At 41.3% G+C, this 20,426-nt stretch overlaps 1 protein-coding gene across 3 annotated transcripts in view; it reads left to right on the forward strand.

Annotated features, from left to right (window-relative positions):
* tbc1d22a (TBC1 domain family, member 22a) overlaps nt 1-20,426 on the forward strand; it is a 123,799-nt gene that overhangs the window by 33,783 nt on the left and 69,590 nt on the right. Inside the window, exons 8-10 of one of the 3 annotated variants that reach the window (XM_078281450.1) lie at nt 315-377; nt 884-949; nt 6,049-6,163. In XM_078281450.1, the coding sequence (XP_078137576.1) occupies nt 315-377; nt 884-949; nt 6,049-6,163 (244 nt within the window). The remainder of the gene's footprint in view (nt 1-314; nt 378-883; nt 950-6,048; nt 6,164-20,426) is intronic. The other 2 variants (XM_078281453.1, XM_078281452.1) reach the window with 2 other exon arrangements.

Here is a 20,426-nt window from a genome sequence, read left to right on the forward strand (position 1 = left end):
AAAACACTTTGGCTTGTTTGTATTTCTTTAAACCAATTTGCATTTCTTCAAACCAATGATAACTTTCCTGGGTGGCACTAAGCCAAAATAGCGAGAGGGAGACCCGCCACATGTCAGGCTTTATCCCAGAAATGTACACCCATTGAGCCAGACTAACTACTTCCTGAGTACATCTGAGGAGATCTTATAGCTGCCAAAAACAGGTTTAAATGCGGAATAATGAGGACAAGTGCACGAAGGGGGACTTCTACATTTGTGTGTGTGTGTGTGTGTGTGTGTCTGTCTAACACCTTTCTCTCCCATGTTGCTGTCAGATCCACATAGACATTCCTAGGATGAGTCCTGAGTCTTTGGTGCTGCAGCCAAAGGTGACAGAGGTAAGGTGGACAGAGCAGACAGGACTGTGAGATACAGCTCAATTCCCAGTCCTGTCAGTAACGAGCCACACACTCTCACAAACGGTCCGCCCCGTCCAGTCTGGACTATTTTATCTGGCTTGGCTCCAGACGCTGTCCTGCATCCGTCTGGCTCCCTTCTGATGATTCTGTCTGCCTGTAATGTTGTCCATCTGCGGGGCAGACACTCTGAAATGGTATAGACGTGGTCAAACACACACACAGCAACACACACAAATGTACTCTCAAGCACATAGCATCACAAAGACATCTCAACATATGCACACTTGCATTCAAGACCACCGCTGCCATCCATTTCAGACCACCGAAAGCCCCGGCCGCCTTCAATCAAGGATACCAATCCACTAACTGTTGCTCTCTGTCTCTGTCACTGTCTGTGATGCCCAGATCTGTGCTAACCTGCCCAGTGCCCGTTGCTTCAGTGTTTGTCTTTTTTTTTTTTTCTCTCTCTCTTTCTCTCTCTGCAGATTCACATTGACATACCGAGAACTAATCCTCTTATTCCTCTCTTTCAACAAGCTTCTGTCCAAGAGGTGAGACCCCTCCCCTGCTGCACACACACACCACCTCACCTTAGCAGGGTTTTCCCCCTTTTGCTTTTGGTCAGATATGGGTTGTAACATCATCCGTGGGACTGATATTGTGGGGCGACAGGGACAAGTGAAAGATAAAAATGAATAAGAAATAAAAATTCCCAATTAAAGAGTCTGTCTAGGAGTTTGAAACGGGAAAACCCTCGCTTCAGCACACTGCATGGTCTTGCATGGGTGCACACACACTGAAGAACAAACTAAGACTACATATAGAATAATTATGTAATACCTGCAGTCATGCATGAGATACATGCAAACACTCTGCATGGTTAGTGCTACTGAACAAAGCATTTCTTGTTACAGTTTGGTGTTTTAAAGGATATAGGAAGTAATTATCTTTAAACCCCCCGAAGCATTATGTTTGATAAAACAATAACTATCAGCTGTAGTTTGGGCACATTGGGAAAACATGCGGCGAGGCACACATTACTGGAATCCTTAACTATTTAATCTTTGTAAGGGGCTTTGGATAACAGTCATACTTAAATGCTTAAAATGTAAATGTGGTGTAAGTCACTTTTGTTTCTGCAGTGGTGTGAGACGTTGGCTCAGCTGGCCTACGGGACTATCAGTGCAGCTTCCCAATGCAACTTAACACGGAAATTAACTTGATTCTCTTCAATTAGATGAGGTTACATTTATCTTATCATCGCAGTGCGTCTGGGAGGTCTTGTCACACATACTGTAGAACCACTGGAGAACTAAAACGCCAGATGGAAAAATCCCATAATGAGGTGCAGGCTAGTGAGGTTACCACGGCTCTGGACTGCCCTGTATATACACCTACACATAGGTGTGAGCAAGCGCGGAAACATACTGTATACACTCCGGCGGCGCCTAAAGTATCAAGGAAATAAAATATCGATGTAGACTACTGAAAGCCAAGCTTTAAACCGTCCCAAAAAGGGAGACAATGATAGAGGAGCACACAGCATTTTTATTTTTATTTTTTTAAACAATGTTTTTATTGTTTTTTTCAGTAATACAATAATACTAATACAGTTATTAACAAGGAACCCCCCCCCCCCCCCCATCCCACAACAAAATCTCAATTACAAAAGCAAAAATAAAAAGCAAGCTATATGACAGTATCATATGCACAGAACAATGGTACCTCCAATAGAATAGAGCTACTATACGCACAAATAGAAAAACAAACAAGAATTGTACCTCTGCTATAGTCTCGCTTTGCCAGACCCTCCTCCAAAGCGCCCTGAAGGAGGGTCTGGCTACTCCACACAGCATTCGGGGATGGGAGGAAAACGTGCTAATGGCATTTCTTTAAACCAATCAAAATCGTCATGGGCGGTGCTAAACTCCGCACAGTGCCGCTGCAAAATAGTCGTGCGAGAGAAAACTCAGATTGGACAGATAGTCAAGCTAGCTGTCTGTATTCACCCTGCAGAGATCTGAGGAGCAGTCAACAATAGTTCTTATAAATCCACCGAATTTAAAATTCCAACTCAAAGAAAGCGAAAGGAAATGGAAAATACATTTGACATTGGCATTAATCTGTGCACAGAGTCATGTACAAGCACATTAATTCAGACACACAAACACACTCGCACACAGTGCCTCAGGCAACGCAACCTTTCCTTGCCCCTGTCTTGTAAAGGATGCAACTCGGGGCTGTAACCAAGAAGGTAGGGAGGGAAATGCGATCAGACAAGGGGGGGTGGATAGTATGTATTACTACTGTACATGTCCTCTGTATTTACCTCCTTTCCCCCTCACACACCAACTCTCCCCTTTTTGAGTGCAAAATAAAAGCCACCAATATATTCAAGCAGTGCGCACCTCGTATATTTTGGTATGCAACAAACTCCAAAGGCCCCCCCTTTTTTCTATGGTTATGCTTGCTGCGGCACCACCTGAAAATCACCTCTGCTTCATTTCATTCAGTTGTTTGTCTCGGCACCCCCCCCACCCCCCCACCCATGGGGCTTGGAGAGATTTAGTCGAGATGGAAGGCAGTCAACAGTCTGTTCCATTTCGGGGAGAGAGGGATATTGAAGCAATTCTGCTGTGATTTCCTAGGTGGTATCTACGTGTTTCTTGTGTTGGAGAACAGTGCGTTCTTCAGGAGATGTTGATAATCAGCAATTGCTAGTTCCCAACGTGAAAAGAAAACATTCTGATTTGCCTCCAATTTGTAATAATTGTTAATTATAAAAAATAATATGATAATAATAACTTAAGGAGTGCATAGCTACCAGTTTTGTGTGGATGTTAATGAATACGTGGGGTATTGGAGCGATTGAGCCCATGATCTTTTGCGGTGGGATCATCTTTTAAGCCTCTAACCCCCCTCCTTAAGTTTGTTTCACATTATTTGCCAGATGTCGGTGAAGAGTTCTTTGACTTGGCATAATTTTATTGTGTCAATTTCCTCTCTACCTCTTGAGATTACCCTTATCAGGGTCCTTGGGGTCTGGAACTAAATTGATGGAGCCATATCGTTATGACACAGGGAGACACAGTTATGCGAAGAATATTAAAATAATGTGAGATTAACACAATTTGCAAGAATGTAGTTGGCTGTCTGTTGAGGACTGGGTGAACTCTGTTTAAACCTGGAGGAAGAGTTGTTTGGTTGGTGTTTTAAGTGTGTAGCTTATCTGCATCTTTGTTTTCTGTCTTTCACATACAAACAAACATTCTTTGCCCATAGTTAACTAGGTGTGGGTAGGGTAGTGTGTACGCGCAGGGGTTCACTCACAGTGGTTCGGTGTCTAGGTGCCAATGTGAAATATGCATGTCAGCTTTTGAGGTTGCACAAAAAAAGAAAGTCCCATTACCAAGTCTCCCTGCACGCTGCAGCACCTCTCCCTGTTTGAATAATGGGGCTTTGATAAGGAAAGATGAGGTGTGAGGAGTGGATGCAGGTAAAGGGGATTTGAGGAGAAAGTGCAGGGGAAAGCCAGAGAGTTGCATCTTACCAATCTTCCTGGCTATCTTAACATTGATTGAATTACTTTAAATAGAAATGAGATGCTTTGCATGCACAGCTTCTAAAAAAATGACATTGCCATGGCCATATCTTTTTCTCTCCCCATAAAACAATGAACTATGATGTTATTTAGAAAGTGACAGAAACGTGACATATCCCCAAAAATAAGAAAGTGCTTGATGGGTGTGGTACAGCAAGGTGTGTGTGTGTGTGTAATGTATTTGAAGAAAAACAAGCTGAACATCAAGCCTCTAATTCACTGCGGCTGACAGTATTAAACAGCCATCCATAACGAAGATGGAAGTGTTTGCCTTGCAAAAAAATATTGAGAGAAAGGGAGATGGAGGAGGAGACATAATCAGAAGGGAAGAGCAAGAGACGGAGACAAACTGAGTGGAACAAAGAAGAGGAAGGAGGAGACCCAACACTAAAGCAGAGAAAGTTCAAAGTGAGCTTTTTGTGCACAAAAATGCAGCAGAGAAAGTGAAGACAGGTGTTGCTTCTGTGCTAAAAGAGAGAGGCAAAGAAATAACGCATCTCAAATTTAGTCTGTGCTCACCCGTCTCCATGATGCCCAAAATCCCAATTCTTCTTGTGTCATTTGGACAAACGGTCATTACCTAACTGGTTAATAAGATCACACATTTTTGGATAGCATTTCACAGCAGTCACTTTTCACAGCAGACTTACAGACAATAAGGAGAGTTGTGGTGGAATAAAACATGCCACGTACACACTCTTAGCTGTCCATCGTGTTCGATGATGACGCTTGCTCCAGGGATGGGGGTGGGATGGGGGTGGGTTCAGCGACCTTGCCGCTGGTGCCACTTCTCGTGGGCGTCGAGTCCGATCCTTGAGCCGCACACTCGTCCGCAGATGGAGCAGGGGAAACCAAATGCCGGGGGGGGGGGGTACCAGCCGCCCACTGGTGTCTCTTGATGTGCCTCTTGGATCGTCGGTCTTGGTTGGTTTGGTGTGTTTGAGAGACTGTGCACACACACTTAACTAAGGGTTTAAACTAGAAACATTGACATAATTAAGTGTTTTTGAAGCATTTTTTTATTGACAGTCAATATTAAAAACAGGGTCCGGAAGTTATGTGTACATTCTCACGGGAACACTCGTGCGTATCCTTGAGGTCGAACAAACAAGGTAAACTTACTTCCTTCATGAATTAAAAAAAACAAACAAAACAAATATATATTTTGAATCCGGCATTGTTTAACCCATAGTTGCTAGCTTGCAGTCTTTTTCTCGCCTGTCTCTGTTGGCACTTTGCTACGCTACTTTGCGTGTTACCACCCGTCCAAGTGCATCCTCATGCAACAAACAAAACAGGGACCCGCTCGTTAACACATTGCTCTATAGTGATACTGGTAAAATATACCACAGGGTGTCTTTCTAACCCATCCACAAAAAAGAGATGAATATACTCCATACATTCTATGCCTGTGATCAGCTAATATGCAATGATTGCTCAAGAAAAGTTACAGTTTAAACCAAATTAATATCTTATGAATCGAAATCCACTTCTGCAGTGTTCCACTCCCACAGCACGCAAGGTTGTGCCCATTCAGCTGCTTTCTTCCACACCAGCTTGGCATGCCTCAAATTGTTCTGATTTCTACCACTGTCTTCCCACACCTAACTCACTTTCCAAAATGTACACTTCTATGATTATGATCATTCTCACTATCCTTGTCAGGCATCATTTTCTGCCAGAGAATAACTGGGTGTCAGTGAACATTATTCATTATTAACGTAACATTTGTGAGGGAAATGATTCATTCATTAATGGATTGATTAGTTCATCAAGACAAAATTTTGACAAATTGACAGAGGGGTTCACTGTTAATTTCATTTTTCCGATTTTAGCTTCTCCGTCACATGGGTTTATTGCGTTTCTGTTTCATATCACTGTAAGTTTACTACCCTTGTGCATTAGTTTCTGTAAAGTAAATGTGTTTTGTCTACAAGAAACTATTTTGACACTATGTTTTTGTGTGTATTAGTTTCTGTAACGTTAATGTGTTTTGTCTACAAGCTAGTGTTTTGACACTATGTCTCTGTCTGTATGTTTGTGTGTAAGATTTTTGAGCGGATCCTTTTTATCTGGGCCATACGCCATCCGGCCAGCGGCTACGTGCAAGGCATCAACGACCTGGTCACACCGTTCTTTGTCGTCTACGTCTTCGAGTACATTGGTAAGTGCAATCTCTCCCCCCTCCCCCTCCCCCCTTTTCCCTTTCACCCCTTAATTTTTTGTGTGATATGCTATTGATGTGAGGCTCAGTCATCTCTTTTTGCTACCTGTCTAAAGCAAATGCCGCTCTCCGCAGTGCAGAGTGGCACCTTTTCGTAGTTGGCAAGACTCACCGGTTCATCACCACAGGTCACAGGGAATCAACCCTGGGACCCTCGAGACAGTCTCTCTTTTCACAGCTTTCTGGCCAATAAACTCCTCATGCAGCTCTTCGCCCTCTTCACCCCTCTCTTTTCTTCCATCTGTCTGTTCTTCTTTCGTTTAGACACTTGGAGTCACAGTTTGTGTTTAAATGTGCATGTGAATGAGTTCTATTCATCCAATCATTCTGGTTAAGACTTGCATGTTTGTGTGTACAGTATGTGTACGAGAGAGCCCATGACCTGTAAGCGTGTGTGCGTGCGTGCGTGCGTGCGTGCGTGCGTGCGTGCGCTCATCCTTGCTGTTCCAACGGCAGTCTTCTCTCCAGAGCATTCCTGCTGTATGCCTTCATGGTATGCCACATTTATTTTCATCTCACACTTAATTCTTTTGACAGTATAAACATACGCTGTCAGATACAAAGCACACACAGACTGTTTAATACTTTTGCGGCTGAGTTTAATACAACTTTTATGACCACCCCAATAATGTTTTTCTATTCTTGGATTCTTCCTTTATTAGATAGACACTAGAGAAAGGAGACAATAAATGTAATGAAGGCGAGTGGCTGGATTTGAACCTGGCACTATTTAGCTTTCATTAAAAAAATAAATAAATAAATAATTCTCCTGTGTTTGTATGCATATCATCACCCACACAATGACTGGTGGTGCATACATTACTTTAGTCAATGCTTTATTGTTTTTGTGTCAGGATTTTTTTTCAGGATGTTCAGGAATGAATCCCACTGATTTCTTGTCCCTGGTTTTCCCTGTTTCCTCCCCCCACCCCCCCATAGATTGGGGGCCTGATAGCCTTTTCAATCACCTCCTGGGAGTTGTTTTTATGACTTTTTCCAGCAAAGAGGAAACAATCAGGGGGTTTTAAGAAGCAATTTTAGGAATGACATATTTAGGTGTTAGGTTGTGTCCAGATATGGAGAATATAATTGCTGTTAATATGTCCCCTTTAATGAGGAAAATTAAGTTGAATTTGGATAAATGGAAGATGATAAACTTGACCTTATGGGGGAAAATTAATATAATCAAGATGGTGGTTGTGCCACAATTTAATTACATCTCTATGATGATACCAGTGACCATCTCTGACGGAATCTTCAAGCAATATAATAATTTGATTAAGGAGTTTCTATGGAATGGAAAAAAGCCCAGGATTAGTATAAAGAAGCTGTTTGCATCTCGAGATAGTGGTGGATTAGCACTCCCAAATGTGGAATTGTATAACATAGCATTTGAGATTAATAAATTAGTAAAACATTGGGGAAACTGTGACTCTAATCCTGGGTGGGTAAAGATAGAAGAGGTGCTCGCACACCCATCTAGTGTTGTGGAACTGTTGTCACAGAAGAATACAGAAACCCAGACAGTCGGGGGGGGGTAACCTCATCCTGAAACATTCTCAGTGGGCATAGGCAAGAGCACATAATTTTTGCTGATTTCACAATATAAACAAAGCTATTCCTCAGTATGGAATAATCCCTCGATCTGTATCGGGGAAAAAAGTATGTTTGTTGCAAACATGGTTGGCAAAGGGGATACGTGTTGTTAAAGAGCTGTACAGAGAACACTCATTCATGTCATTTGAGGACCTTAAAGAACAATTTAATTTAACTGACAAAGGTGATTTTTTTTTTTTGGAGATATTTGCAGTTGAGAAGTAGTATGGGATCTGTTTTTGGACTGAGAAGGGAAGGAGAGAAGAATGTGGTTCAAGAGTTCCTAAATTATCCAAGCTTTCTACATTCTGCCTCAGTATTTTATAACAAAATGTTAGGCACTCAAACCAAACTATGTGAAGGCTTGAGACTATTATGGCAAAAAGATTTTGGTAAGGATATTGATGAAGGATTATGGCAGGACATTATCTCAAATGTTGGAAGGGCTACAAGGGATGACAGAAATACATTCATCCATTATAAAATTGTGCATAGGTACTATTTTACACCTAATAAGTTGTCTAAAATGGGCTTAACCCAGGACAATAAATGCTGGAAATGTAGGAAAGAGGTGGGTACTTTTCTCCATGCCTTATGGGATTGTCCTACAGTAAGGCCCTTATGGGAGGCAGTGTTAAAAAAGTTTGAATGGTGGCTCAGACAACCCCTGCCGGAATCCCCACAATTATGCCTGTTAGGGGATAGGTCCCTCATGCTCCCAGGCATTGCTAAATCAGAAGCTGGACTGATGTTAACAGGTTTTATTGTAGCTGCCAGAATCATTTTGCGTAAGTGGAAGAGTCCAAGTAGACCAGACATTACGGACTGGCTTAAAATTATGACAGAAATAGCGGCCTTTGAACATCTGATCGAAAGGGTACAGAATGTTCCAAGCAAAAACAGACAAGCATGGATGTCATTTCAATATAGTATTACCACTGACTTTTAGAGGGGAAGTGGGGCATTTGTGGATAGAGGATGATTATGGATGTGCAGGCACACATATGTGTATTTAAATATTTGTGGGTAATAGTGTATATGTAATGGGTATGAGGATGCTGCGCGGGTTCCTTTTTTTTTTTTTTTGGCTGCCTTTTATTTTTATTTGTTTTATCTCATTGTTTGTATTTGCAAATGTGAGATATTACATTCGTACCATGTATATATGTGTATGGTGTTGCATTACCAAAATAAATAAAAAATGTTAATGACAAAAAAAAAGCAATTTTACAGCACACTCCTTTTCTTTATAAGTTTTGGAGATAATCAGAGGGAAAGTGTCTTGTGCACTCCTTTTAGTAAACTGCAATACAATGCAACAGTACCACAAACTACAGTACAGCCTCCAAAATGACCATGAAGTTAGTTGTGTTCATGGTCTTTTTGTCTACTTCATGTTGAGGTTGTATGTGCAATGTATTTAAATGTAATGCTTTTATCCTTTTGTGTTGGCTGACTTTTTGTTTGTTTGTTTGTGATGAGACAACTTTTGCCATTTCCTGGCTGCCCCCCCCCCGTTAAATTAAAATAAAAAATAATATTTTCACACAAAAGCCCTCAAATTTAGTTTTAAGTAGGTGAACTGAAAAAAACTTTTCTCTTCAGACATTTAGCCTCTCTTGTCCTTCACTTTTTCCATTCTTTTCATGTTCTCCTGTGTCTTGTTTCCTCTGCCATTTTATCTTATTTTCTACTTTCTTTATCCCTACCTCTCTATGCATTTGTTTCGCCTCTCTTTGCCTTTCTCTGTGGGTGAGTCACACACAGTCAGACTCTTGTTAGATCTTCAAGGCATCACCCCGCACTTTGTTCTCCTGCATCTCCATGCGCTGATGAGCCTTGAATAACATACACAGCTAACAAACCATCAGATGCGCCTCTTACGTGATGGGTTGATGCGCTGTGTTGTTGTTGTTGTTGTTGTTGTTGCTGCTGTTGCTGCTGTTGTTAGGTATTCTTGTTTTCTGAGCCAGAGAGAGACCCAAAGCAGAGAGAGGTTTGGCTCTTTAATGAGATAGGACTAATTCTGCTCCTTTTGTGGTGGGGTAGGAAGTGTGAGACAAACTCTAATGCTGTCGTGCTCTCCTGCTCTCTCTCGCTGTCTCTCTTCTCCTGCCATCTATTTTTCTTTCTTCTATTCCATTTGAGTTCCCTCCTTCTGTATGTGAGCTCATTGCTGTATGGTGAAAGCAGGGAGTTACAGTAATTCTCGAGAATTCATTTCTTTAAAGACTGATTACAAATAGTCTTTAATTACACTCAATGTAGACATGCTGTCTGAATAATTATTACACAAACAAGGATGACAATAGTAACATTAGAAGGTGTTTGTAGGTCAGACACCTGAACTATTTATCTGTCCTACTTTTCTTTTTCTTCTCTGAATGAGGTCAAAGACTGATCTGTCAAACCCAAGAGACAATAGCCTGTTTGGTAAAAACACTGGCATCTTAAGAAACCTAGCCACAGGCCCTAGATGTAGAGACTTACAAGTGAAACTACGAAAGAAAAATGAATTTAATAATTCGTAATTTAGTGGTTTTTTTGTGTGACTTAGTGCGTAGTTTCTGTCACCCCCATGAGGAATTCTAAGTAATGACAACACTACTGTTGTCACCACATGACACAAGCCTTCTGTAATCGCGAACGCCCCCCCTCTACACAGTTACTTGTAGCCAAGGAGGACACGGAGGATTAAAAAAAAACTAAACATGATGGACTCATCAGAAGAGGTCATTATCTTCACTCGAGCTTCTGCGCGCGAAAGTCGTCGGACTACACCATGTTGTAATTAGGGTTGGGCATTGTTTGGATTTTAACGATTCTGATTCCAATTCCGATTCTTTCTTTTCGATTCCGGTTCTTATCGATTCTCGATTCCGATTCTTTGAGGGGTGGAGTTGAAACGGGTCACATGCTTATTTCACAAATAAGAGGACATTTTTACTTTGATCCAATGGTGGTTTGCAGTTTTACAGGGCTTTTTCAATGTAAAATAAAGCCACTCTAGAGCGCTGCTTACTGTGCTCCGTGGCTGCAACACAACAAGCGCCTGGCGTGATAAATTTGGAACCCATGATCACATTTGAAACCAAATCCTCCAAACGATTCCAATAAAGAAACGATTCCACTGGAATCATACTTTTTGAAACTATTTCAAGCAGGAATCGGTTCTCGATGCCCGACCCTAGTTGTAATCTTAAATACAATCCTATCCTAATGCAAAATTTGTTTGAACTTTTAAAATGTCCCCTTGTCAACCTTTCAAGGTGATATAGCAAACTTGTAAGCACGCAGTTGCTTGTTTACGTTACATTTCATTTAGCTGACACTTTTAACCAAAGCGACTTCCAATAAGTGCATTCCACCATGAAGGTACAAACTCAGAACAGCAAGAATCACGTAGAAGTACATTGGCTTCAATAAGCCAAACTACAAAGTACCACATGTAAGTGCATTTATTTTTATTTTTATATAACCATCATCTTCTTAGCCAAGGTGCAGTCGGAAGAGATGTGTTTTTAGCCTGCGGTGGAAGATGTGTAGACTTTCAGCTGTCCTAATGTCAATGGGGAGCTTTTTCCATCATGTAGGAGCCAGGACAGCAGTCGGGATTCTGTTGAGTGATTAGGTGGAGTGATTGGGTGTCCCTCGCAGTGACTGCTGTCCTATCGGGCAAATAGGGAGCAACATCAGCATTCATTTGGAGTCATATCCAATATCTGTTTAGCTATGTTCATCAGGTGGTTGCTAACTTTGTCTGTCTTGCGGTTTTGTGCTGAACAGGTAGGATACTGTTGTTGTTGTTGTTGTTGTTTTTTTAAAAGCTTTTTCATGACCTCCTGCATCTGAAAACAACGCTGATGAGACAAGTAGACTCTGGTTCAGTTGTAACAGAGGAACATGTGTGTGTACAGTATCTGCATTGTCCTTTGTATATTTGGGCGGGAAGGGCCCGTGCATTTTTGTCCTGCACAAAGTCCACTCTGCAGATGTCTGTTTAATGGACTCAACATTGGCTTTTGTTAGAAGTGGGCCTTCATAGTTCATATTATGGTGCAGTAACCTAATCAGTAGCCATAAAAGCTGTAAAATGAAACAAGCAGCGCAGTAGATGAGTAAGTGGCTTAGATCAGCTTGCAGCAAAAAAAAGCCCAATATAGGCTTATGTCCTGCAGAGCTAAATGGAGTTACAAAGCAGCCAAACCCAGAACCAAATTGTTTGTAAAAATGTTCTTGATATTCACACTAATGCACAACTGGTTTTCTTTCGCAGAATGTTTAAATGATCATGGCATCACGTTTAAGTCTGAACAGTGTGAAGCTCTTTATATTTGAGTGACAGCCAGTATCTGAGGATGGGAGACAGTTCATTGATTGGGGACCTGATTAGGACTTTGACCTGTTTGCAGCGGCTTAATTTACCCTCTAAACAAGTCTCTTCTGTCTATTCTCTTCTCCATGTTGTGTGTTGTCTCTGTCTTGGATATCATTTCTATGCCATTTGCTTTCTCTCTTCCTCTTTCTATGTCTCTGTCTAGTTGTGTGTTTGAGATTCTTCACTGTTCGATTCCCAAAGGCTTTTTGCTTACCATCTCAGCATGATAGTCTCAGTGTTTCCTTTAGGATTTTTTACTGTTACTATAATGTAATGTTACTATATAGGCCAACTTTGATCTTGACATATAGGCTAAGCATTCTGTAGTACATAACAATAAACCCACTATAAAATGCTTGTTATTAAATTTGCAAGACCAGGCTTAAATGAACTGACAACATAAGTTATACGACTTAGAGTTCTCAAGGACGTACACACACAATCTCAACTGGCTAGTTATCCTTGTGTGTCCGCGCTATTCTCCGACATGCACTCTAACAATGCAGCCCTATTTCTGATACCGTGGGGGGCAGAAATGTTGCCGTGGGGGGCCGCCACGGTCAAATCAACATAGAGGAAACACTGTAGTCTGGTAGTAGGCTGCCTCTCAAAAGCAGGAAGTGATAAGGTCGGGGAAAAAATACCAAATCACACACCCATGCTCTGCTGCCCACAAGATGCCTTTGCATTTGTTTGTTTGTTTGTGGTAGTTTACTTGTCTTCCTATTTTTCCACTAATCATATCTTTAACTTTATTAGTGTCTCGTTTTTTTTAATTTAATTTTATTTATTTTTTAGCTTTCTCGCTGTGTTTCTCTGGCTTCTCTGGAGTCATGAAACAGCCTTGGTCTGGCACTGCAGAGCTTGTTTAGCTGACATACACCCCATTTACCTTTTGATGATGCGATGCTGCGTGATGGCTCGACCCTTTAACCACTCCGTCTTCACTGCACTCCTTCTTTTTTCCCTGTCACCAACTTTCATTAACACCGGGCTGTTAAACCAAATTGAAAAGTTCTAATTGGTAGATTATTGATAAACTCTTCTGATGCAGCCGAAGGAAAAATACTACTGAAGTTGTTGTGTATCCACCACGCCTGTTAGGCAAACTAGGAAGCCTCCCTCGTGTCAAAGGAGAAATTGATTTGGAGAGTGTATTGTTTTTGTTCTCCACCTGTGAGGCATTACTTTGCTTTTGTCTTGTCCCTATCTTCCACAGTGTAGCGCCTCTCCCATTAGCCGACAATAAAAGTCATCTAATTAAGGCCAGGATGGGCCATGACAGGCCAAGGAGCAGGGCCGGCCCTCCTTTAATGTAGAGCGGCCATTGATCGGCCAGCGGATCCATAATGTAATCTGCATGCCAGTGTCGTAGTATGGATCCACTCTGAAGAAAGATGAAAACAAGGGAGCAGGTTAGAGAGACTGGAGAAAGAGATCTGCATTTTAAGCAAAAGTCAGGGAGGTGGGGGTTTGACCGAGATCCACAGCTAGAATGAAGTAGTAGAAAATAACCGCAGCCAGACTGTCTCCTGGCAGGCTTAAAAGTAAGGACGACTGAATGCATGGGGGATGACTGAGAGGGACAAACAGGGCAGGAAAACAAGATTTCCAAAAGGGGAAAATGACTGGCTTAGAAAGTGCCCCCATGCTGTCAGTAAGTGGCTGAGCCAGGCAGCCCTTCCTCCACTCAACTAAGAGATGAATGGCCGGGTGTACCCTATCACCATCTTTCGCTGTGAAGCTGTACTTGCCATAGCAGGCAGAAAGTGGCTAGCAACAGCTTCTCTGCTGCAAGGATTCCTTGAAGAATAGTCACTGCTTTAGTGAAAGCAGTGCTTCCTATAGACATATTTGTTTTATATATTATGTTTATAATGTTATTGTAGATGTTTCACTTATATACTATGGCCTATGGTCCAAAGACTGAACAGTGTTTATATGATTCTGTTCTGTCAGCCATAGGCATCCGAGAGTGAAGTTTGTTTATATCAAAAAGTTTATTTTAATTCAGCAAAATATACTGTAAAATAGTAAAAAAAAGTAAAAAAGTAAAGCTGCTATAATTGTATATGATAATATACATAATAGGGCTGGGCGATATGGAGAAAATCAAATTTCACGATATTCTTGACCTCAATGTCGATATTGTATGGTTGATTTTTGATGAATAATCACCAGAAATTATTTAATGACTTAGTGGGTAAAGGTAAATAATAGAACAGCTAGAACAGTCTGGTAAGTTCAGAAAATTACATCACTTTACTGTAATACAGCCTGTAAAACCAGGAAAAGACAACACTTACCATATTACGATATTACGATATCCAAAATCTAAGACGATATCTGGTCTCATATCACGATATCGATATAACATCGATATATTGCCCAGCCCTAATACATAATATAGTGAATATTTGGCCAGAACCATGACTGCAAATGAATGCTTATGTTGCTTCATATATACTAGATGAGTCAATAACCAACTGCAGTTTCCTAAAAAAAGAAAACATTGTTTTGATAATTGCGAAAAAAGAGAAGTATAGAAGTGAAGAAGTCTTTTTTTCTGGCATTAACAAAAGTGCTCTAAGTTTTTCTCTAGACTTCTGTTGTCGCTGTAGAAGTAGGATAATGTGCTTAGAGAGCAGGAACCCTTGAGGAAAGGAAGCATAAGGAAAAACCTAAAATGTTCTAGGTTAAGTGTTTTAAAATGTAAATGTGTTTTATTGCAAATGAAGCAGAGGCTCATCTCCAAAGTGAATTAGGAAAGAAGGGGGATGGAAAAGTGAAAGCCGTAGACATTTACACAACGCACTTAGTGTCTAACCAACTAGAGTCATCAGTAAAGTCAGAACATTTTTGGAGATGTGTCTTTGTGCTTATTAGGGAAGATGGAAGGGATGAGGAGCAAAAGAAAACGTGTATGATGGAGGTCCTGATAGGTGTGTGTGTGTGTGTGTGTGTGTGTGTGTGTGTGTGTGTGTGTGTGTGTGTGTGTGTGGAAAGAGTAGGGGTGTCACATTGCATATAGACTGGCTTGCTGGAGCACCCAGGTACAAAGCTTGGAAGATGGAAACATACTGTCAGTCAGCTGTGATGAAATGCCTGCAGGAGTGTAACACCCCACACACAAATACAGGGCGCATACAGAACACAAACCGGAGCTAATACCTCTACTATAAAGACAAGAGTCTCATCAGGCTGGAAAAAGCCAGAAACTTCAATTTGATGACACTAGAAACTGTCTATTAATTAAGATTTCTTCTCTTCTGAAACCGAAATGTCATATTCTGCCTGAATCTTGTGTTCTCGGTTGGCATCTTGCATCAAGCAGCGCTTTGCTTTACTTTAGGCATTCACTTTTGGCCCTTTCAACATTATATTATGTCTTGTCTTTATATCTTCCCTCGTCTTCTCTGCATTCAATCCCCCTCATATCTTCTCTCTGATCTGTTGTTTGTCTGCTGGCATAGAGCTTTAGCTGTGGCACAGCGAGCCCTGGCGTGCCGTGCTATGCCGCGCTCATTTGTATTGCAGTTGCATCCTCACATCAGGGGATTACAATGCTGAACCGTTATATGATGACTGGCTCAACGTGTGTGGTTGTGGAAAGAAAGTGCCAATTCTAGAAGACTAAATATATTCTGGTGTAAGTACCATTGGAGTTGCTGTCATTTGGTGTTTTAGTCACTGCTGTGTTACTGTTTTGAACATCATGTAACAGATGGGAGCCTTAATACAGTCTGTTGCTTTATTAATACACTGCTAATGTAACTCAACACTTTCCTCTTCATTTGTATCCACTCATCTGCCCATTTGTCTGTCTATAGATTGAGCAATCTGTGGAGTGGATCTTGGCCAGTTGGCTGTTAACTAATATCGGCTTCTTCCTCCCTATGGTGTGGCCACCGTCGGTCCAGCCTTATATTCTAAGTCTCCCTCTGATTAACGGCTGTTATTAGCTCTAATGAGCTGCTTAGTGATTGCCAGAGCACAGCTGCTGACATCCAGCAGGAACCCTGTCTTTCCTACTTTGTTCCTTATCTACTTTTCCTTTCTCTAATTTCTCCTGCTTTAATCATTCAGTGAGATTATTGACTCACTATAAGCATTATTTTCCCCCCCAGACAGTTTTGAGACTTGTTCTTCAATTTTCTTTGACGCTGTCTCTCTTTGTCTTTCTCCCTGCCTGGAGCTTTGTATCAGTTTCCACTCCTCTATTTGGTTTAGAACGCAATCACCATGTTGCTGGCGTTAAGTAATAGCATTTGGACCGGCAGAAATTGAATCGAGCTGTGTGGTTTTGACCCTCAGTCTCTGTCTATCTCCACCTTTCTCTCTATAAATGTCTCTCTTTTATTCCCCTGAAATGTGTTCTTTTCTTTTAGACTTTCGATGGGTGCCACTTCACATTCATTGTCTACTTCTTTCTCCTTAAAGTGGTTGCATTCGTTATTCTCATTGTTTCTATGATACCATATAACTTGGCTGCCACTCATTAATTTTTAAGGCCACTGGATTATGAATCAATCCAAACATGAAACCTTGTTGACAAGGAGATAGATTGTATTCACAATATTTCTGGTTGTTTTTATGTGTTATGCTACGTATTACCATGGTCAAAAACGGCTTAGCTTACAGATTTTACAAGATAATATGGTACTTTTTTATTAGAATTAGGTGAACCTACTTAACTATAGATCATTTTATATGATGTATCTGGATAAACATTGATTATAGTGTTTAGTTTTCAGCAGCAAGTCGTGTATAAATAGTTTGTTGTAAAATCAGCTAAACGGATGACTTGAGATACTCTGAATCTATTACAGTTTTTATAAACGGTGGAAAACCTTTTTCGTATCGGAAATTGAAAGTGGAGGGATGGGTGAATGTTTTTAGTATTATAGTAAATATGTACTAAGTGCAATATGAGCAGTATCTACTGTAATTGATTTGTTTTCTTGTTAACTCTGTAATGTAACCGTGGCACAGCACTCCTTGTTGTTGATCATGGTCATGATTTAGGGCAGGCCAGAACCACTATGGAATTCAATTCCATAGTGTTTAGTTTAGTGTTTGTTCTAAATTTTAGTGTTTATATGCCTCAATTTTAATGAATAACCCCTTGTTTGTGTTATATTCTAATTTGTTTGATCTTATAATCTAATGTTTTTTTGTGTGTCTGCATGTCCAGGTGACTGATTTAATTTGTGTCTTGTGTTTTTTTTTTGATTTGTGCATATTTGGTTGGTGTGTTGATGCGTAGGTTTGTTTATGACGGAATAAAACCAACCAAACTACACCCTATTGAAATAGGATACGGTTTCAACACGGTGAGGTGGAGGATAGTGTTTTAGCCATTTAAAGTAAATACAGTTTCATTGTGCATACAGTTGTTAACTAAAATCTAATCTTAGCAGAGGAGAGGACACCCGTGGTAATTGTTTTCAGTCATTCAAGGCATATTCAGACGGTAAGCATGATTACAAAAATAGGCAAATCTCTTCAAGCCATGTGGTAACCCTTTGCAAAAGGATTGTACGACAGTTGTTGTTGTTTCTAATTGTGTGTTTTGAACCTGACATCTTTTGGCCTACGGCGGGAGATGACCGTGGAAACCACAGAGGCCATTGTCAGTGCTTGACAACAGGATACATAAAGCTGAAAATCAATAGCTGTGCTTTCATCTGCATCCAGCCTGATCTTATTTCCCCCTATTACCAGAGATTTTCTCATTGCTCCTGATAAAAGCAATAGAGCTCTGAAATGATCCAGAGAAATAGTCCTGTCAAAAAATGATTTATCTTCTGTGAATAATCGCAGGGGTTATTGAATATTTTTAGATTAAGTTAATTACTTGACTATAAAAAGCCATAAATTGAAGCTCTCCTCACCGAGAAGCTTCAGATCTCTCCAAGTCTCTATTTCTCGTTCTCTCTGTCTGCCGCTTCATTGGAAGAAGGGGGGGGGGAAGAATCAGTTTTATCATTCTGTCACCAGCGAGACGCGTTCCGCTTGACCTGATGCAATTGGAGGCAATTGAAACAGTCATCTTACCGTGCTGCTGCGATGGCGGTGTGTGGTGTTTTGGCTTGCATCATGCCTTTGTGCACACTCGCGCACAAAGACTCGCACACATTGCAGATATGTGAGCATGTTTGTAACAAAGCAGTCACACACAGGATCTGGACACTTGCATACCATGTCCTCACACACACTTACACACACATTCGTGTATGCATCAGCACAGAATTACTTCTTCAGGTGTCTCTCTTACCACTCTGCATGTCGACTGCCTGTCTGTTCAAATGTGTCAGCCGCCATTCATAATCTAGTGTAGTCTGCTTATTACTGTTTTTCTCTTAACTAAGCCTGCAGATTACACACACTAATGACTTAATGGACTGATCCTTCACTTACATCTCAGGAATCTTTTCCTCAGCTCCCAAATATGTCTTGTACATTTGACAGGCAGATGTACTGTGTCTTGAGTGGCTCTCGCGAGACTGACAAGTCCACAGCAGCCCGAGGCGTTTATGTCCGAGCCTGTCTCCAGCGCCTCCACCTGCAGGTTGTCAACTGTGTGGTTTGGAATGAAAGGGATAAAACAGGACAGAGTAACACGGCGGATATCGCTCATATACGTTTGTGTTTTTTTGGACGACGTAGTTAAGGCGGTAGGCGTGTGTTGCTTAGGCGGCCGTCTTAGCTGCAAAGTGCTGCGGGAAACCCTGGATAACCCTGATGACATCATTCAAATCTCTCCACGAGTCCTCATGACGGGTAATCTGAACTTCATTGTGAAATTGGTGGAGTACACCTTTGAACAATCAACTGATAAATGTAAAGCAATCTAGAACTGTTTGGGTAAAGAGACCAATTGCTGCCTCATGATTTTATGTCCCAACTTTTCCATTACATGCCAACAGTGTTTTTCAGAATGCTCCTGATCAGGGCATGCTTGCAGTGGCTATGAATCATAAGATCTGTCAGTATCTGTAGATCCAGCTATGATTTGTACTATTGATCGCCAATGCCCACTCCCCCTTGCGTACGTATGTTAGCACTGTGGAATTAAGCTGCAAAAAAGTGGCGGAAAACACATCTCATCCCAGGCAATGTCTCTCTGGCATTGCCATGGGTACACAATTGTAGAGCGTGTCGCCAACTGCGCAAATGTTGAATCGCACGTTTCTCTCTCACTCTCACACACACACACACACGCACACTGTTGTTGTACAAACATCCCATAATACACAATTGTAGAGCGTGTCACCAACTGCGCAAATGTTGAATCGCACGTTTCTCTCACACACACACACACACACTGTTGTTGTACAAACATCCCATAATACACAATTGTAGAGCGTGTCGCCAACTGCACAAATGTTGAATCACACACACACACACACACTGTTGTAGTACAAACATCCCACAGGCCAATATGAGGGGTGGTGATGGGGAGGAGTGTAATGGGAATAGAGATATTGGCAGCAGGAGCAACAGTTGCATGCAATGCGGTAGCCTTACCCAACATTACACACTTTAAGCTTCCTCATACAAGAAACCATCTTACCTCGGGGCAAGTGGATCATTATGTGTCTGCGCATAGGCAGATATGGTATTAATAGCTGTATTCAATTTGATGTCAAGGACTTACATTATCTTGCCAACAGCTGTGGGGCCTGCTGTTTGATGTATGGACACACGGCTTGTAGTGCAGATAGTGGGAGATGAGAACGTTGTTGGAGTGATTGTGCAGATTTTATGGCCTAAAGCGTTCCTTATCACTGGTGAGGCTGAAGTTCAGTGCTTTCAATGATTAAGCTTAGTGGTGTACTTTGAAGAAAAACCTTGTTACTTCTAAGAACTATGGAATAAAGACACTGGATAATGTCCCCATTGATTTGCCTTTTTGGAAAATGGACAGACTTTAGATAAGTTTCTTTGTCATGACCCAAAAGAAGAAGGAAAAAAAAACAATTATTCCTACTTTCACCTTTACCCATATCACTTCTACCCGTTCTCTCTCTCTCTCTCTCTCTCTCTCTCTCTCTCTCTCTCTCTCTCTCTCTCTCACTCACACACACACACACACACACACACACACACACACACACACACACCTCCAGCTGTCTGTTTTCATATCTTCACATCTTGTTTTGCACACAGCCATAATTCTGTCCTCGTAACGCTCTCATCTCTCACCAGGTTTGCCAGGTTGACTTT

This window comes from Sander vitreus, chromosome 23 (genome assembly GCF_031162955.1).
Source record: "Sander vitreus isolate 19-12246 chromosome 23, sanVit1, whole genome shotgun sequence".
In the NCBI taxonomy this organism is placed as follows: domain Eukaryota; kingdom Metazoa; phylum Chordata; class Actinopteri; order Perciformes; family Percidae; genus Sander; species Sander vitreus.